General features: G+C 47.9%; 1 protein-coding gene across 1 annotated transcript in view; it reads right to left on the bottom strand.

Moving 5' to 3' along the window:
* COG4 (component of oligomeric golgi complex 4) overlaps positions 1-21023 on the bottom strand; it is an 86442-nt gene that overhangs the window by 52811 nt on the left and 12608 nt on the right. The window contains exons 7-9 of the mRNA XM_083163815.1: positions 7122-7279; positions 6549-6607; positions 5485-5618 (exon numbers count right to left, since the gene is read on the bottom strand). Of these exons, the coding sequence (XP_083019941.1) occupies positions 5485-5618; positions 6549-6607; positions 7122-7279 (351 nt within the window). The remainder of the gene's footprint in view (positions 1-5484; positions 5619-6548; positions 6608-7121; positions 7280-21023) is intronic.

The raw sequence follows: 21023 nt of genomic DNA on the forward strand, positions 1-21023 counted from the left end.
CACTATGAAGAATGGACTTATTACGTATACTTCTAGTATGCTCCAATATTCTAATTTTTATTGGAGCATACTAGAAGTATACGTAATAAGTCCATTCTTCATAGTGTCCCCCGTCATTTTGCTTTATGTTGTGATTCTAACCTTGATTTCTTTTCCTTCAAAGCTTTGGAACACGTTACCCTCGATGAGAGAGGTGGCGATATCTTATCCAAATTAAGTCGCAGAGAATCTTATTGGATTTTTACTTTAAAAACCATGTCTCCCACTGGGATGAATGAAGGTATCGACATAGTACCTTTTTTGCACTGTTGACACTGACTCTTTTTTTGGGATTTGCTGGACTTTGTAGTTGGGCGTTTACCCCTTAGTCTGTGCTTAGTCCTGATTTTTTTGTCGGTGTTGTGCAATGCTGTGTCGATTCTTCCTTCATCTCAATATATATATATACATGTATTTTTTATCAAATATTGTATAAAAGTACTTTTTGTCTTCATATATATTTTCATTATGTATTTTATTGTATATTGTATGTATATTTCTTATTATGTATTTTCATTATGTATCCATTCAATGTATTATTGTTGCTCATGTTGCTTTTAATAATATATGCGGGTATATACCTTTAATATGATCAGTGAAGGTTCACTTAACATGCCTGTCGCTGGGTATATAAATCCTATCCCTGTGGATGCAAGACACGCCTCCTGACGAAGTCATATGCTGACGAAACGCGTTGGGGCGTTCCTGGGTTGACGTTGACGTTCATCTCAGCTATCCATGCTGTGGCGTCTCCGGGTCCTCCGCTTCCAGCCGCTGATGTCCTGCCGCTGTGCCTATTTCTGATTGTGGACTCCGCTGTGCTGGTTTTTATGTTACCGCATACCTGCTTTCTCAAACCTACATGTATGTGAGCCTGTTATTTATAGTAAATTTGTACTTTCATACTAGCTCACCTGTGCGCTTTCTGGTTTTTTCCTGCATGTTCCTACCTTTGGTGTTTGGTGAAACACCTAACGGATTACAGCTGCACTACATGTCATATTGATTACGGACAGACCCTTCCATTCTGGGACTTTCTAGCGCAATTGTGGATTTCCTGTATGTATATATATATATATATATATATATATATATATATATATATATATATATATATATATATATATATATATATATATATATATATATATATATATATATATATATATATATATATATATACTGTATATATATATATATATATAATCCCTCGGCACTTTGAGAAATTTGTTTAGTGCCTGTAAATCCTGTTTGGTTTTGGGACTAGAAACTGGGTCGAACAGAAAGGCAAATTCCTTCACAAATGGACAAAACCATGTGCACTGCAGGTGGGGAAGATGTAACATGTGCAGAGATTATTACATTCGGGTGGGGTTTTACTTCAAAGTGACATCTCTATTGCAGTGTAAAAATAAAGCAATCAGTATTTTCCCTGCACAGAAACAAAAGAACTCACCCAAATCTACCTATCTCTGCACATGTTACATCTGCCCCTCCCTGCAGTGCACATGGTTTTGTCCATTTGAGAAGGAATTTGGGTACTTATGTATTATCTGGACTCCCATGTTAAATGCACCCCATTTTTTCATACCCCTACTATCCAACTACGCATGGAATTGAATTTATATAGTGTGGCGAGCGCAGCGAGCCACCGTGCCCGAAGCGTGGCGAGCGGACGCGGTCTCATAAGAAAAACGGGAGCCCATATATTACATAAGTACCGGAATTTGCCTTTGCGAGTGAACCACAATAACAACCAGAATCCGATCCCTCTTTCATGTTGTGGGACCGGTACAATCACCTGAGATTGTAACAGGGAGTGTAGTATTTCCCTTAGCTTTTCCGCTATTTGCGGAATGGGTGGAAGGCCTGTGCGAAAAAGCTTTTGTGGGGGGGTGCCTTTTGTATGATACCGAGTATCCCCGATACTGTGGTGATGAGCCACTGCTGTGTGAAGTGCAGAATCGGCCTCACACTTTGGGGACCCCCTGAGGGAGGCCCGCCCTTCTGCAGATTTGTCAGGCTTAGCTGGGGGTTGTCTAGTGGCGCAGGCTTGTTGGGGCTTAGACTTGGCCAGCTTAGATGCACTGGATGTGTGAGGGAATCTTTGGCCTCTGGCCTTGCCTTGGGGGAATGAAAGGACCAAAAAGGAGAAACCTTAAGCTGCCCATACACGGTCCGTTTAACGGATCTGTTTGGGACTTAAACAACACACATCGGATCGGATTGCCTCCCTAGTGCATGCAGTGTGCATGCACTGCGATCCTATACGATGTGTACCTAGTACAAAAAGTATGTGCAGCACATACTTTTTGTACCGTACTATGTGATGCGCGGGAGCGCGCATTGCATAGTACAGAACGGATGCCGGCGAACAGCTCCGTATATGGGCAGCTTAAGGTCGATGCGGGAGAGCTGATGGGAGACAGCTGCCAGAGAAGCTACAATTTTGTTAAGCTCTTTCTCAAACAATATGTCCCCTTTAAAGGGTAACAATTCAAGGGTCTTTCCAGACTCTAAATCAGCCTTCCACGGTGGTAACCACAAGATATGATGTACCAGTACAGAATTGGCAGAGTCCTTTGCAGCCAATACACCAGCGTCTGACAGAGCATCCATGATATACAATGCTACCTGTCTGATATAAGAGACACATAGTCTGGCATCCTCTAAGGAGTCACACTCCAACTCATCCTCCAGCACTTGCAGCCATGGCAGAATAGCTTTTGCAGCCCAGGACGCAGCCACAGTGGGTCTTTGTATTGCCCCTGTGAGCGTAAAGATGGACTTAAGGCATTGTTCCATGCGCCTGTCCGTAGGCTCCTTTAAGGAGGAAAGAAAATGGGTAACAGCGCTAAAACACCGGATTTAAATATTAATGCATTTTAATATTAGTGCAATTGATAATAAAGATAAATAAATAAATAACCTTTTTGTGCGCAAAAAGAAATTGCTCTGATCAGATCACCTATGACCTAAGATCGGAGGAGACTCAGAAACTGGGGGTACAGTAACCGGACCATACGGAAGGCCAGGAAGGAAATGGAGAAAGTAGACAGAGAATTACTCCTGGTCCCCAAACCTAAAAAGGTGGATGTCCAAGAAAAGATACGCTTTATAGGAACTTTCTGCCATGAGTGGAGAAAAGTCCAGGAAGTACTTAATAAACATTTGAACATTCTGAGAACGAGTGAGGCTTGCAAGTAGAGAGAGAAAGCTCTTTTTTGGGGCACTCTTAAAGTTTTTAGAAAGGGGGGTCCTAAAAGTTTGTCTAATATGAACTTGTTTTAAGATATATTTTATTTATTTATTTATAAGGGATAAAATAAGGTACATTCAAAGGATGTACAACAAAGGTATTTCACACACAAACACAAAGCGTTAATGATATATGTACAGGTAAGCAGACAGGTAAAGGGTCACCGGGCCCCACTAATTGGGCGGCTCTCGAGGTTCCCCCTGTCAGAAACTGCTTGCAATAGGAAATGAGAAAAGACTATAATAAATATTTAAGTCTAGATCATGGTTTCTCTACCTTATACCCCAATTATGTATCACCATGCATTGGCAGTCAAAGTAGTAGTCATCTTTGCTCTGGCACAGAATATTCAATAATCATAGGGACTAGCAGTTTGGTGTAATTTTGACTATATATTAAATTGCAAACTTTTCCCAAACGTTATCTCTCTTCTATTCACACTCGCTCTCATTCCTATGAATAACACCTCACGGATTGCATGGATGAGAGCTGCCACATCAGTTGTCTCTGCTTGTGAAGCAGGATTGTCTGTAGGCATAGGATCATCATCCATATTAATGTCATCATCAGCATTATCATTATTATCCCCATCATCATCTGTGTCATCCTGTGCTACAGTGAGCAATGCTGTTAACAGAGGCCTGTTAGGTAATGCAGCATTAGGCAGCAGCTTTTGGATAGCTACCGTATGTCTGCTGCAAGGTCTGCACTGTGGTCGACAGGACATCCACCCAAGGTGGAGGGGATTGGACTACAGGGGGTGCAATGGAGGGAGGAAGGCGACCCACTAGGGTGCCTAACAACTGCTGAAAGGCTGGCCAGGGAGGTTGTTGGGAAACCAACGTATCAGAGGACTGGCCAGGGGGAATAAAGCAATTAACACATAGCCCCTCCTGAATGACATCCTGATCAGACAGACCTGCAGCACAACTCTTGCAAGACAAAAGTTGGGGAGACTGTCTGATTACGCCCGTTTGGACATACTGTAAAAACCCAAGGAGGGGGGGTTACAGTGCGCAATAGGTATAGCCCAGAGGAAAACCTAGAATGATAACACTGAGTATGTGTGACCCGAGAGGGTAAAACCTCTGAAATCTTCTAAGACTTGCTGGACTTCCCCCACCAGGACAAATGGAGCCTGTTGAAATGGATCCCAAAGATCCAGCCTGCGCTCTGGCCTCGGTGGTCTAGTGGTGTCCCTGCCCGAAGCCAGTGTCCACACCAGCTGCTGCGACCCTCTCCCCCAGCACGCAGCACTTAGTGCCCTCAGAGAGGGCCTTACCTTCTCCCGGAGTCCGGCCACGCTGCCTGGGGGAGATTCGGAGGTGCTAGGCGCTGTCAGTCTCCCCTGCCGAGTACACCTCTTGACAAAGTCGTGGGGGAGTTACGGCGCCAGCGGGAGTGATGTGGCCACCCGCGCCGCCGTCAGTGATTGACAGCGGGGGGTGGCCTCAGCCGCTTAAGTGGCCAGTGTAAAAAATAAGAATAAAGTACAGCTTCTTATGGGATTACCTCAGTACAGATATTACCTCAGAAGGTAATCCCTGCTGATAAAAATAATGCGTCAGATTCCTGCTGGCACCAAACAAAAAACAGGGGAGAGGGCCCGGGAATCCTGGGAAACTTTGCCGATTTGCCTCGGACCCCTGGATCTGCCTACAACCCCGATGTCCCCTGTAGGACCCTGAAAAGAAAAATCTCTTTTCTGCTGCTGGAATGTGACAGGCACCATGCAGATGAAAAGGGCAAGATGGTGGCACACAAGGTTGAAAACACCTAAAGGTGGCATTATGGATACACAATAATAAATGTGCAGTGATAAAAGAGAATGACTGACCAGTTTCAGGTCAGTAGGGACCGGTATGTGACGATTCCTCAGAGTTGGAGCGAGAGGATATGTATTCACCTAGCCCAGTGGTTCCCAACCCTGGTCCTCAAGTACCCCCAACAGTGCATGTTTTCCAGGTCTCCACACAGAAATCACAAGTGCTATAATTTGCTCCACCTGTGGATCTTTTCAAATGTGCTTGAATAATGAGTGCACCTGCAGGGTCACCTGGAAAACATGCACTGTTGGGGGTACTTGAGGACCAGGGTTGGGAACCACTGGCCTAGCCCTAGACAGTGTGAGGTGAGCGAGTGCAGACATGTCTGACGCACTGTGACAAAACAGGGAAGGTCAATACCTTGTTTCACCTCTTCTGTCGCCACAGAGTCCCCAACCTCAAAGTCAGAGGTCACTCGTCGCTTTATAAAGCGGAGGTATAGTTCTGTGCGGGCGCTCATCAGTGCCACTTCTGCCAGGATTGGGTCCAGATCCCTGTATAGAGCACAAAGAGGACACAGAGTCATGACAAGTGAACCATATCACACCCATCCTGTGTAGTATATTGTGTGTGTCACTGGGAAACTGGGGGGTGTTAGCGGGTCCCTACATACATACATGCATACAGCACCATATCACACCCATCCTGTGTAGTACATGGTGTGTGTCACCGGGAAACTGGGGGGTGTTAGCGGGTCCCTACATAAATACATGCATACAGCACTATGACACGTGCACCGTATCACACCCATCCTGTGTAGCATATAGTGTGTGTCGCAGAGAAACTGGGGGGTGTTAGCGGGTCCCTACATAAATACATGCATACAGCACTATGACACGTGCACCATATCACACCCATCCTGTGTAGTACATTGTGTATGTCGCAGAGAAACTGGGGGGTGTTAGCGGGTCCCTACATACATACAGCACCGTGACACATGCACCTTATCACACCCATCCTGTGTAGTACATATTTTATGTCACCAGGTAGCTGGGGGTGTTAGCGGGTCCCTACATACATACAGCACCATGACACATGCACCTCATCACACCCATCCTGTGTAGCACATGGTGTGTGTGTAACCCGTGGTTAGAAGACAATCCATTGTCCCGAGACACTGCACAGCCCAGCACTAATATATGGGCTGAACAGACTGGCTACTCCACCCCAAACCCTCACCCACCCTGGGGAAGGCGGATCAGAAGACGGGGATACTTCTCATACTCTGTGTATAAATATCCAAGCAATGGAAGCGGATAACAGTAGTTACTGCATGGAACTGGCTGACATATATGCTGGTGAATTCATCTGCAGGGACTAATTGCTTGCCCTTAAAGCCAATATCACATTTCCAGCCGTTGACCATTTATCATACTGTGTGTAATTGTGTAACGTCCCAGGTGTCGGTGTAACTGTGTGCTCACCTGGGCTCCATCTTGTCTGCCAAGGATGCTCTAATCATACTGCTCTGCACCTGTTGAAACTGCAAGAGAAAAAGTGCCAGCCTCATACCTCACAGCCTGAGTGATCCAACATACAGCCCCCCATACCTCACAGCCCTAGTGATCCAACATACAGCCCCCCATACCTCACAGCCCGAGTGATCCAACGTACAGCACCTCATACCTCACAGCCCGAGTGATCCAACATACAGACCCCCATACCTCACAGCCAGAGTGATCCAACATACAGCCCCCATACCGCACAGTCCAAGTGAACCAACATACAGCCCCCCATACCTCACAGCCCGAGTGATCCAACATACAGCCCCCCATACCTCACAGCCCGCGTGATCCAACATACAGCACCTCATACCTCACAGCCTGAGTGATCCAACATACAGCCCCCCATACCTCACAGCCTGAGTGATCCAACATACAGCCCCCCATACCTCACAATCTGAATGATACCACGTATGGCACCTCATACCTCTCAGCCTTTATGAGATACCGGGTGGCACCTCATACCTCACTCTTCCTAATCACCCACATCCTAACCTTCCTCTGGTAGTCTCGCTGCTGCATAAACGCATCCACCACTCTCTCCACCTGCCGGTCACACTCCGCCTGGAGGTGCTTTATGAGCATGTACAGTCTCCCTGGTCCATAGTAAGTCTCCACGATGGGCTGGTGTGTCTCCACTATACGCGCAATACCTGAAACACAACGATAAACACTAGAACCACGTAGAGCAGGGTACGTACCCCGGGAGACCCCAGACCCCTCTCTGTGGCACCACATTACAGTAGAAAACTAGAACCACGTAGAGCAGGGTACATACCCCGAGAGACCCCTCTCTGAGACAACACAATACAGTAGAACACTAGAACCACGTAGATCAGGGTATGTGCCCCCCTGGGAGACCCCTCTCTGTGACTCTGGGTTACAGTAGAACACTAGAACCATGTAGAGAAGGGTACATACCCCAGGAGACCCCAGACCCCTTTCTGTGACAACGCGTTACAGTATAACACTAGAACCACGTAGAGCAGGGTACATACCCCGGGAGACCCCAGACCCCTCTATGTGACACCGCATTACAGTATAACACTAGAACAACTTAGAGCAGGGTACATACCCTGGGAGGGGTTGAGATCATTTGGTCTACAGCAAGTTGGTCGACAGTCATTAGGTCGACATGGTTCTAGGCCGTCATGGGACAAGGTCGACAGGTCAATAGGTTGACACAAGCATTAGGTCGACAGTCAAAGGTTGACGTGGGGTTTTTCAGTGTTTTTTTTACCCGAATATCGACACAGTCGACATGGACACAGTTTCCAGTGCACCGCATCCCCTCGCTTCACTCGCAATGCTTCAGGCACACTATTTTATTCTCCCGACACACCCTAGTGGATGGTAGGGCATGAAATACCGCAAATCCTTTTCTCGGAGTCCACAGGTGTCACTGGAGTAACAGTGGGGATAGAAGGGAGACCACAGGGAGCATGGGCACTTTAAATTTAAATGAGTGTGGTCAACTCCTCCCCCTCTACTCCCCCTCCTAGGCAGTCGCAAGGATGTGCCCGAAAGGAGCTGGAAGAAAAAAAACACTTCCCAGAGGAGGTTAACATAACACACAGTAACAATCAACCAGTATAGAATAAAACTTAACAGTGAGAATAACATTGAGAATAACATTGAGAATAACACTGAACAATACACATCACACAAGACATACCAGGCAGTTCCATCAAACATGACCGGAACCTAACCTGGCAGAAGAAACTGCAAAAAAGTTTTATGTCGAGCATTTCCTACAGTAAGGAACAACACCAAGGAGGGCATCCAGTGACACCTGTGGACACGGAGAAAAGGATTTACGGTAAGTACAAAATCCCTGTTTTCTCCTTCATCCACTAGGTGTCACTGGAGTAACAGTGGGTGGGATGGCACTGAGACCCCCTAACACAGAGCGTCCAAACTGCGAAGCTGGAGCCCCAAAGGTGTCAAACCGGTAGAACTGGACAAAAGTCTGATAAGACCAAGTGGCAGCTCTACAGAGCTGCTGAATAGAGACCCTGCGAGCAGCTGCCCAAGAGGGTCCCACCGAGCGCATAGAGTGCACCGCAATGGAAACAGGAGGATGTTGAGCATTTGCGACATGGGCCTGACGGATGGTAAGAAGAATCCACCGAGACAACGGCTGTTTTGAGGCCGGCCAGTCCCACCTGATCGGATCATATGTGACAAATAAGGCATCAGACTTTCTTAGAGATGCCGTTCTAGACACATAAATCCTCAGAGCTCTGACTACGTCCAGAGTACTGTCCTTAGGAAAATCCTCCTGAAAGGCCGGCACCACAATCGGCTGATTGATGTGGAAAGCCGATACTACCGTAGGCAAAAAGAAGCGGCAAATACGAAGCTCTGCCCTGTCTGCATGGAACACCAGAAATGGAGCGCAACACGAAAGAGCCCCAAGATCCGAGACCCTTCTGGCCAACGCCAAGGCCAGGAGGAGAACCATTTTCCATGTAAGGTAGTTAAGATCCACCTCTTCTAGCGGCTCAAAAACGCAGACTGCAAGAAACCTACGACTAGGTCCAAGTCCCATGGAGCCGTAGGTGGGTGAAAAGGAGGTTGCAGCCGCAATACTCCTTGAAAAAAAGTATGTACCTCAGGCAAAAGAGCCAACTTTCTCTGAAAAACGATGGATAAAGCCGACACTTGCACCTTCAGGGTACCCAGATGCAACCCTGCAGCTAAGCCGGCCTGCAGAAAAAGAAGACGAGCCTTCTTGAAAAGAGTAGTGGAAACCCTACGTCCCTCACACAAAGACACGTAAGCTCGCCAGATGCGGTGGTAATGCTTGGAGGTAACGTCTTTCCTGGCTTTCATCATGGTAGGTATAACAGGCCGTGGAATGCCTGCCTGCCTTAGGATAGAACTTTCCGCAGCCACGCCGTCAAATGCGGCAGACTCAAGTCTGGAAAGATGAAAGGCCCCTGACGGAGTAGATCTTCTTGAAGAGGCAGGGACCATGGTTCGTTGAATAGTAGAGACGTGAGGCTGGTGTACCACGACCTGCATGGCCAATCCGTAGCTAAATCAGGAGGACCGTGACCACCTCTCTCTTTCTCTGCAGCACCCGAGGTAACAGTGGAAACAGAGGGAAGATGTATACAAAGTGGAATGGCCAAGGTGCCACTAGAGCATCCACTCCAACTGCCTGTGGATCCTTCATTCGGGCGAAGTACCGGGGCAGCTGATAATTGTGGCGAGACGACATGAGATCCCCCTGGGGACACCCCACCTGGGAACCAGGCGTTGAAACACCTGGGGGTGGAGACACCATTCTCCTTGGTGTACGTCTTGCCGATTTAAAAAAGGCGGGCCTCTCAATCGTCCATGCCGGGTATGAAGATGGCTAACGCGTGATCCTGCGCCCAGAGGAGGATTCGACTCACTTCCTTCATGGCTGCGCGACTGCGCGTGCCGCCCTGCTTGCTGATATAGGTGACGGACATGGAATTGTTGGACTGTACCCAGATGGGTTGACCCTGAAGGTGATGATGAGCCTGCAGGAGAGCATAATATACTGCTCTGAGCTCCAAAACATTGATAAGGAGAGCCTCCTGCAGAGTCCAACATCCCTGGAACTGGTTATCCAGGGTGCCTGCTCCCCCAACCGCAAAAGGCTGGCATCCGTGGTGAGCAGTATCCAATTCCAGATGCCAAATCTCTTTCCTTACCTGAGGTTGCTGGAATTCCGCCACCACACCGACAACCTCACCCTGTGATGTAGGTGCAGATGAGAGCATGACCACTGTTGCAGTAGGCAACATTTGAACGGTCTCGACCAGAACCGACCGTATTGGATCGCCTCGAAAGAGGCAAACATCTTTCCCAGTAACCTGGGGCATGTGAGGACGACAACTGCCATGTCAGAAGCACTAGGCGGATTAAGGCTTGGAGTGATTGTATCTTGTCGTCCGGCAAGAAAACTCTCAGCAGGGCCATACCCAAGATCATTCCCAGAAACTGTAGCCGTTGTGAGGGCTGAAGCTGAAATTATTATATCCGTGATGGATGAGAGTACTCTGTCCGAGTGATGTTCACCAACAAAGCCTCCCTGGATGGAGCCTTCAACAGAAGATCGCTGAGATATTGTATTACCGTCACTGAGTCCGCAAAATCTCCATCATCACCGCCATGACCTTGGTGAAGACGCGGGAAGGAGAGGACAAATGGAAGGACCTGAAACTGCCAATGCTGGTTGCGGACCACGAACCGCAGGAACGCCTGATGGGGTGGCCAAATGGGTATATGGAGGTAGGCATCTTTGATATCGAGTGATACCAAGAACTCGCCCTCCTCAATCCGGCGATCAGGGACTCCATCCTGAACTTGACCGGTTGAAGGTCCTTCAAGTGGAGGATAGGGCGAGCTGAGCCATCTGGCTTTGGAACCAGAAAAGGGCTGGAGTAAAGCCCCAAGGTCTTTAGTTCTTCCGGGTCCCGGATCACCCCCCCCCCCCCCCCCCATATACGAGTTTCAAAATGGCCGCAGTTAATAGCAGGCCCTTTTGCTCTGAAACTGGTAAACCTGTTTTGAAAAAAAATGGCAGGGAGGTGGTTTTTGAAAATGGATCTGGTAGCCGAAGGCTATCAGATCTCAAACCAATGCGTCTTGACAAGATTGAAGCCACACGTGCGTGTAGTCTTGAAGAAGAGCTCCCACCTGGGGGTCCCCCAGGTGGGCCTGAAGCCCATCATGCTGAGGGCTTCGTGAAGGCTTAAGCCTCTTGGGCGGAGCAGGAAGCACCTCTGCCACGACCTTGGGAGCCTCTGTGAGAGGGAGCACTCCCTCTGGAACATCCTCGGAACTGCGGGCGAAAGGATCAAAACGATTTACTTTGAAAAGTACTGCGAGCAGGAGGAGGGGGGAGCAGTGGAAGGAAGGTACATGGATTTACCCCCAGTAGCCTGCGATATCAACTTGTCCAGTTCGGGCCCGAACAGGACATCTCCTCCGAAAGGGAGAGCCTCCACCGCCCGCTTGGACTCCGCATCAGCTTGCCACTGGCGAAGCCAGAGTGATCGGCGCGCTGAAATAAAGAGCGCAGAGATGCGGGCACCTATGATGCAGGCATCATTAGAGGCCTCCACCATTTAGGCTGAGGCCTCATGTATATGTTCTGCTAACTGCAGCAGGACGTCAATATCAGCACCCTGATTCAGATGCGTAACCATCTGAAAAGCCCAAACCCCGATGGCCTTGTTGACCCAGCATCCAACCTGAGCCGGACGCTGTACTACACCAGCCGCGGTATGAATGGACTTAAGGGTAAGCTCAAGCTTACGGTCCGAGGCATCTCTAAGAGTGGTGGCCCCCGGTACCAGGAGAACCATGTTCTGTGAAAGACGCGTGACCGAATGGTGAACCACCAGTTGGTGTTTCTACCAACTTTCCGGCCTCAGCAGACAAGGGGTAAGTCTGCGAGAAATTAGAAATTTCTTATCAGGGTTTTCCATGCCAACAAAACGTGCTCATCTAGTTCTTCTGCAGGAGGAAAAGAGGCCGCCTGTTTAGGTTTTTTACCAAAAAGGGAGGGGCGTCTGGGTGCAGCAGCCCTGTCATCAATATCCAGAGCTAGTTTGACCAGATCAATAAGGTCATCTAACACTTGAGCAGCCTGTTCAGGTTCCTGTGGTAGTAAAGCCTGTTGCTCTTCAACCTCTGGAGCAACAAACTCACCTCCTCTTGGTATGGCATGTCATCATCCATTTCAGTGTCTAAAGGCCCCCATACATTAGCCCGACTTGTCCTAGGGACAAGTCGGACCTGATTTCCCCGGCAGCCCTCCCGGGAGTGGAACACACGATTATGCACTTGATGTGCCAAGTTTTGCATATGATAAATCGCCATGCGATTTATCATATGCAACTCCCGGGGAGCTGCAGGGGGAGAGCCGGGCAGAATCAGCGGGCGAGGGACACTGGGGAGCTGGGGGGCATGGCAGCGAGCGGGGGACGCCAGAGAGCTAGACAGATGCTGGGGACCTGCAGGGGGTGGAGCCGGGCATGGTAATCTCTCAAATAGGCAGCGGGCGGGGGGACGCTGGAGAGCCGGGCAGAGGACACAGAGGCAGCGCGCAGGGGGACGCCGGTGAACCGACGAGGGAGCTGGGCAGAAGGATCGGGGACTCACTCTGCAAGGGAGGAAAAAAAACCATTACAAATGAATGGGCAGCCAGTGATTGGCTGAGAGCTCTCTCAGCCAATCAGCATTTGGCTGAGAGCTCTCAGCCAATCAGCAATTGACTGAGAGAGCTCTCAGCCAATCACTGCCCATTCATTTGTATTGGTTTTTATTTCCTTGCAGCTGCAGAGTGATTCCCCGATCCTCCTGCCCAGCTCCCTCTCGGTTCACTGCCTCTGTGTCCCCTGCCCGCTGCCTATTATATGAGAGGTTACCATGCCCGGCTCCACCCCCTGCAGGTCCCCAGCATCTGCTGCTGCTGACTCTGCCCGGCTCTCCGGCGTTCCCCGCTCGCTGCTACTGCCCGCCTCTGCCCTCGCAGTGTCCCCCGCCCGCTGACCCTGCTGCCCGGAGGCTGCACATAAGATTTAGGAAATCTTATGTGCAGCCGGTCCGACTGCCCAACCCTGATCAGATGCGCACGGGACTGCGCATCGGATCGGAGGGGATGTTTAAACATGCGATTTGGGCCGATTTCATGGCCCGATTCATCCGAATCAGGGGAAATCGTGCCCAAATCGCATAGTGTATGGGGGCCTTAAGACCTGCGTAAGCAGTCTTTTTAGCACTGGGGGCTGTGAGTCACATGCACTGGGCCTCAGAGTGGGCTGGGGTCAGGGCTTTTGTTAAACCCTCCACAGCTAAGGCTAAATCACTCTGCTTTGTTCTGTAGAGGTTTCTCTGTCCCTCTGTGAAGCTGTAAGCTCAGAGTACAGGCGTGACATCACATCATTGAGCTGCAATGCCCAAGCAGGGGAGGTCTGTGCCTGAGGTAGAGGGATCTATGGTGCACTTATCGCACTCCATTGTGCCCTCAGCAGATTGTGTAAGTTTAGTATTGCACTTTTTGCAAGACCTTTTTGAGCTGCCTCCTGCCATTGTAACTGCGATTGATACAGTATAAATATATATGCAACAATCAGCAAGTTATAACTGTACATACACACCAGAGGATAGTACAGCCAAAAACCAGAGTGAAAACACTGGACAGGAGAGACAGTATAAGAAGTAGAAGCTGCCACAGGCTAACAACAGCGCTATGGTATATACTAGGGAGCGCTATAGCCTAATTTGCATACAGCCCAATCTCTCTCACCAAGCTCTAACCCCACTGTCTGCACACAGAACCTGGGGAAGCTTTTGCAGGTCTGGACACCGGAAGAAGGGGCTGTTCTTGAGTCCTGGAGACTGTCACAGCAAAACTGAGTTTTCCCTTGTGAGCATGCAGCAGTGCCTGTAGAAAAAGGCCGCCGCTGCTTTGAGTCACGCTGAGGAGAAGCCGGGGCCGCTGGGAGCATACCACACGGTAGCTCCGCCCCTCCGTCTCCCATATTGGCGCCAATGTTTAAAGGAAAAAAAGGCAGACCCCGCAGTACCGCCCTATTTAAAATGACCTCCGCAGCTAGCCGGGGGGTCCGACATACATACCAGATGCCTGTTCTGGCTGGAGGCGGTAGACGCTGAGGGAGGACGGGGCGCACACTGCATGCGGTGGCGGCTGTCACTCCGGAGACGTGGTCTCTGCAGCCGTGGACAGGGCGCAAGCTGCAGACAGCTGCGGCCGGGTCCGCCCGGCAGCTCCCACGTTGCAGACAGGCCTGGAAGAAATCAATCTTATTTTTTTCTATCTTTGCATAAACTTTGCCTTGGAGCAAGCCAGAGTGTGACCAGCTCCCAGAGGGCACATTCTAAGACTGCCTAGGAGGGGGAGTAGAAGGGGAGGAGTTGACCACACTCATTTAAATTTAAAGTGCCCATGCTCCCTGTGGTCGCCCTTCTATCCCCATTGATACTCCAGTGACACCTAGTGGATGAAGGAGAAACAGTGAAAAAACCCATGTCGAGCTTTTTACTGTCTACCTAGTGCTTTGGTCGACCTAATGACCGATCGACCTAATGGTTGTCGACCCTAGAACAACGTAGAGAAGGGGAAAATACCCTGGGAGACTCCTCTCTTTGACACCGTGTTACAGTAGAATACTAGAACCATGCAGAGCAGGATACATACCCCAGGAAACCCTAGACCCCACACAGTAAAACAATAAAAAAACGTGAAGCAGGGTACACACCCTGGGAGACCCCTCTCTGTGACACCGCGTTACAGTATAACACTAGAACCACGTAGAGCAGGGTACATACCCTGGGAGACCCTAGACCCCTCTCTGTGACACTGCGTTACAGTAGAACACTAGAACCACGTAGAGCAGGGTACATACCCCGGGAGACCACGCTCTGTGACACTGCGTTACAGTAGAACAATAGAACCACATAGAGCAGGGTATATATCCTTGGAGACCCCTCTCTGTGACACCGCGTTACAGTATAATACTAGAACCACATAGAGCAGGGTACATACCCCAGGAGACCCCTCTCTGTGACACCGTGTTACAGTAGAACACTAGAACCATGTAGAGTAGGGTACATACCCCGGGAGACCCCTCTCTGTGACACTGCGTTACAGTGGAACACTAGAACCACGTAGAGTAGGGTATTGAAGTCTAGCTTATCTAGACTTGAGTAAGGCTTTTGACACTGTCCCACATCGCAGACTGTTACATAAACTTGAAAGCTTGGGATTGGATTCAAAGATGGTTGAATGGATAAGATCCTGGTTGCAGGACAGAAAACAGAGAGTTGTAGTAAACAGAGTACAGTCAAAGGAGGAAAACGTTACAAGTGGAGTACCCCAGGGATCTGTATTTGGACCAGTGCTTTTTAATATCTTTATTGGTGATATTCCAAATGGAATTGAGGGTAAAATTTGCCTGTTTGCAGATGACACAAAAGGTAAGCAACGAGATAGATACACCTGGAGGGGTAAAACAAATGATTGACGATCTATGTAGATTAGAGGAATGGTCAAGAGCATGTCAACTACAGTTTAATGCCAAAAAAGGCAAAATCATGCACTTGGGTCTCAAAAATCCAAAGACTGAATATAGTATAAATGGCACAATAATGGAAACTACTGAAGAGATGGATCTAGGGGTCACTATTTCAGGGGACTTAAAAGCAGGTAGGCAATTAGGGGTATTCAATGCTGTGGGCAAGTGGTGACAGCGAGCAGAGCTTCCTGCCACTCACCCTGACCGTATTCAACGCAGCCCCCTCATACGCCAATTTCCCCTCGCTCCATTTTTTGAGCGAGGGGGAATTGGCGTATGTGGCTCTAGAACCAGCGAGACTCGCGGCTTAATACAGCGAGTTTCTTGCATTAGCCGCGGGTCTCGCTGTTTTGGGGAATTCTCACCGTCCTGTGACGGCGAGGATTTCCCCGGAACGTTGAATAGAGCGAGCGGCCGGGGGTTAAACAGCGAGGATCGCTGGTTTTCTGCAATCCTCGCTGTTTAACCCCCTTGCTGGCCGCTCGCCGCGGCATTGAATACACCCCAATGTAACAAAGCAATTAAAAAGGCAAGTCAAATGCTTGGTTGCATAGGGAGAGGTATCAGCAGTAGAAACAAAGAAGTAATAATGCCACTGTATAGGTCATTGGTACAACCTCATCTCGAGTACTGTGTTCAGTTCTGGAGGCCATATCTCCAAAACGATATAAATACATTATGTACAAAGATGGGCAACTAAAATGGTGCATGGCCTACATCAAAAAACGTACCAGGAAAGACTAAAAGATCTTAATATGTGTAGTTTAGAGCAGAGAAGGGAAAGGGGGGACATGATAACACCCTTGATCCATTTGAAAGTTTCTAACAAGGTACAGGTGAGAGACATGCACTGAAACTAGAGGGAGGAAGATTCAAGGGAAAATTAAGGAAAAAATACTTCACAGAAAGAGTAGTGGATAAGGGGAATAGCCTCCCATCAGAAGAAGGCTGGCACAGTGACACGGGGTGCAGTCGCTCGGGCACAGTGGATAGGGCACCATGGTACCGTGTAATTGTAGGTACAGTAACCCAAATTGTTAGTGTAAATCCTTCTTTTATCTAAATGGGATCAATGTTGTGTCAAGTGTTTCCAGCTGGAGAACTAATAATGTAGAACGTGAGAATAGGTGGGGTTCCTGTTGCGCAGTTCAGCAGCAGGTATTCGGTAAGGGCTTGGAGGAGACACCACACCTCCACTGGGAAGCAATCAAAAAGGGTAAAGATGTCCTCCACCAAAAAATAGCGCTAAAGATAAAAAAGGTATAACTTCCCTGTTTATGGGCTTAAGTCTGGATCCTCGTCTGTTCTGGATCTGGTAATCCCATATGTAATACAAGAAAAAAACAGAGAGCCCCGCCCTCGTGTAATACTGTGATTTTATAAAGTGCTAATCTATTTTCATAAATATTCAATCCCTTCTATGTGGTGTGTAATATGGTCGAGGGAATTCCCCCTTTCACAACACTCACACTGTTATGAGATCAAATTAGCTTATCACAGTAACATCAGACGACTCTCTTATACTCTAAGGATATATGGATGGCGTCGGGGATTCCCCCTTTCAGGTTACTCACTCTCTTTCTTCTTGGAAGAAGCACATCAACTGGTCTTTTCTGAAGAATGAAGCCAGGACTCCGTCAAAAATAAAATATAAGTGGATCCTTTATTAAATAATTATAAAAAAACATGAGCATTATTGTCCAATCTCAGGTTAGCTGACGCTCCAGGGGTCCAGATTGTAAATACGATGGGGCCCCGTAAATGGTCCCTCTGATAGCCATCAGTTCACCCAGACTAGAAAAGCTGCTCCTTAAAAAGTCACTACCAACGCGTTTCGACCTCTAATGTAAGGTCTTTTTCAAGGTACCAGTGACTTCTCAGGACCAGGTTTAAATAGCCCTTCTATTATCCATATTCCCATCACCTGTGTGTCACTCTGTTTTCTGTTTACAAAATAACTTTTCCCATTGTCCTAATAAATATCAACTAGATATACATGTTCCTGGGTACCGGGTTCCGTATGGGAACTTCCTGTGAATCAGCCGCCCCCCCGGAAGTGACGCGGCACGGTGGTGACGTGTCATACCGGAAGTGACCCGCCGGGGTATTCCTCTGACTCCGTCTGTGTCCGTCAGCGTATGTGACTGTAGGGAATTCCCCGCCCACCCCCGGAAGTGTTATATCGGGCTGGTGATGTGCGGCTCTGTTGTTTCTTCCTCTCCTGAAGCCGATATAGGTTCCGTTTTACTTCCCGTCGGCGGCCATCTTGGTACACCTTTTCTTATGGCTGGAGAATTCTCCATCTTGCTCCTCTACCTTCTCCATAAAGGTGTATCTCCAATTGAGTTCCTGTCGGCGGCCATCTTGGTACACCTTGTTCCGTTATATTCAGCTCCACCTTGCTTCTCTCAGTTCATTTTTTTATGTCCCAGATTTAGTCATGGTGATTCTGAAAATTTAAAATAACTGGATAGCAGTGTCGGTGGGGATTCAATAAATACAATAAAAGCATAAAGTTAAAATTTAGGTGATATAAAACCAGAAAGTGCAATGTGTCAGTTTAGACAGAGGAAAGTGCATAGTGCGTATCCCAAGTGGGGTTCACTTTATCTTTTAAAGAAACCATTTGATTTCGAAGTCTTGGTTCAATCCTTTGGGTTCTAGTGTGTTCAACTTGAAGATAAGTTCCATTTCCTTTTTTGCCAGCCGTTTTTGAATGTTCTTATCCCTTTCTGTTGCTTGGATTAATTTTATGCCCCAAAAGCCCAAAACCTGATGTGTGGAGCACTTATGGTGTTTTTTAAAGTGGGTTGCCAGGGGGTGTGTTTCAATCCCTTTTCTAATATTTCTAAAGTGCTCTGCAATTCTGGTCTTCAGGGGTCTGCTGGTCCTTCCAATATACCACCTATTGCACGAACACTCTACGGCATAAACCACAGTAGCGGTATTGCAAGTCATAAATTCCATGATTTTTACTTTCTCTCCATTAATGACCAGTTCTTCGGTTTTGGACACTGATGTGTTTGGGGTGTTACGGCAATTAATACAAAGTCCACATCTGTAGAACCCCTTTGATCTATTGTAGCTCGTTCTCACTTGGTTCCCCATATGTAGACTCTGGGTCAATTTGGTCTTTAAGTTATCTGATTTTCTGTAAATGTGTTTTGGTTTTATGGGTAGAAGATTCCCTATTATGGGGTCTTTTTGGATAATGGACCAGTGCTTCTTGAAGATTTTTTCTATTTCAATGTGTTGAGAATTATAGGTACTTATGTAGTAACTGGGCTGCCGATTTTGAAATCGGGTCCATCGCATCGCATCGCACCCGACCAAATCGCATGCGATGCGATGCGATGCGATGCGATGCGATGGACCCGATTTTTCCATAGGATTCAATGTTAAAATGGACTGAGTCCATTTTAACATGGAATTCAATGGGAAAAAGGGGTCCTTTTCATACCCCTACTATCCAAGTGGGCATGGAGTTGGATATAAACCTGTGGCGAGCGTAGCGAGCCACCGAGCCCGAAGCGTGGCGAGCGTAGCGAGCCCCGCGAGGGGACACAGAATACCGTCCCCTCGCGGGGCTCGCTTCGCTCGCCACGCTTCGGGCTCGGTGGCTCGCTACGCTCGCCACAGGTTTATATCCAACTCCATGCCCACTTGGATAGTAGGGGTATGAAAAGGACCCCTTTTTCCCATTGAATTCCATGTTAAAATGGACTCAGTCCATTTTAACATTGAATCCTATGGTAAAATCGGGTCATCGCATCGCATCGCATCGTATGCGATGCGATATCGCATCGCATCGCATCTGATTGTATGCCTTAACTTAAGGCATACAATCAAAAAATCGGCAGCCCAGATACTACATAAGTACCGAATTATACTTCGTAATAAAGGCCCATTGGAAGTTCGAATTTTCTTCTTTTGGTTTCGGCTGAAGTAGGTCAATTATTTCCACTGTCATGGCATCACTTAAGCCTTTTTGTACTTCTTTTTCTTCATAACCACAGGCCAGAAAGGAGTTTTTTAGAGTTTGGGCTTGTTCATTAAAGACTTTTTGGTCTGAACAATTTCTCCTAAGTCTTTTGAATTGTCCTCCTGGAATACTCGTTAGCCAGTTCTTGCGGTGGCCACTATCAGCGTATATGTATGCTGATGAGTCTGTAGGTTTTTGAAAAGTTTTTGTGCAGATACTCCCATTTTCTATATAAATGGACAAGTCCAGATAATGTATTGTTGTTTTATTGATTACAAAACTCAATTTGATATTAAGGGGATTGTTATTAAGATAGGTACAAAATTCCTCCAGTGTTTCCATATCCCCCTTCCAAATAAAAATAATGTCGTCGATATATCGTGACCAGGACACCAGATTTGCCTTGAAAGGGTGGTCAGCCCAAACATAATCATTTTCCCAGCTACCCATGAATAAATTGGCGTAGCTGGGGCAAACCTGGTGCCCATGGCTGTGCCCGTTTTCTGCAGGTAAAACTCTCCTTTGAAGATAAAAAGTTGTGTTTTAAAATAAATTTGATACCTTGCAGGATACAATTTTGCAGTTCGGTACTTAGATTGGATTCTCTTAAAAAGGATTCGACAGCTTTAATTCCATTTTCATGCTCTATAATTGTATACAAAGAGCTGACGTCGGCACTTACTAAAATGAAATCCTCCTCCCACTGGATGGTCTCTAAAATATTTAAAATGTCTCTTGTGTCTTTTAAATGAGATTTATTGGTACTTGTTTCCTATCTGGGCGCCCGCTAAGTTAATTGCGCACCATGCTATTCTCCGTAGAGAAATCTGATCGCATCGCATCGTATACATACACGATATTGAACGATGCGATGCGATTCGATTTCCCATAGGAAACAATGTTAAATGGATCAATTTACCCAAATCAGCATAGGGAAGAATGGTAAATGGGCCAGAAACCCCAAAAAAACCCACAGAGCAGTGGAATGTCCCCCCAAAAGTAGTTGACGCCACCCCGCCATCAACGTGAACCCGAAGCGTGGCGAGCGCAGCGAGCCCGCAAGGGGCGGCGGTACGCGTCCTCCGACCTTTTCATGCCCTACTATCCACTAGGGCGTGGAGTGAGAATAGAATAGTGTGGCGAGCGCAGCGATCCACCGAGCCCGAAGCGTGGCGAGCGCAGCGAGCCCCGCGAGGGGACGCGGATACCTTCACAGGTAAACGCGTCCCTTCGCGGGCTTCCCAGGTGTCCGCGTCGCCATGGACACCTGGGAAGCCCGCGAGGGGACGCGTATAACTGTGAAGGTATCCGCGTCCCCTCGCTGCGCTCGCC

This window comes from Crinia signifera, chromosome 11, assembly GCF_055691185.1.
Source record: "Crinia signifera chromosome 11, ASM5569118v1, whole genome shotgun sequence".
Lineage (NCBI taxonomy): Eukaryota > Metazoa > Chordata > Amphibia > Anura > Myobatrachidae > Crinia > Crinia signifera.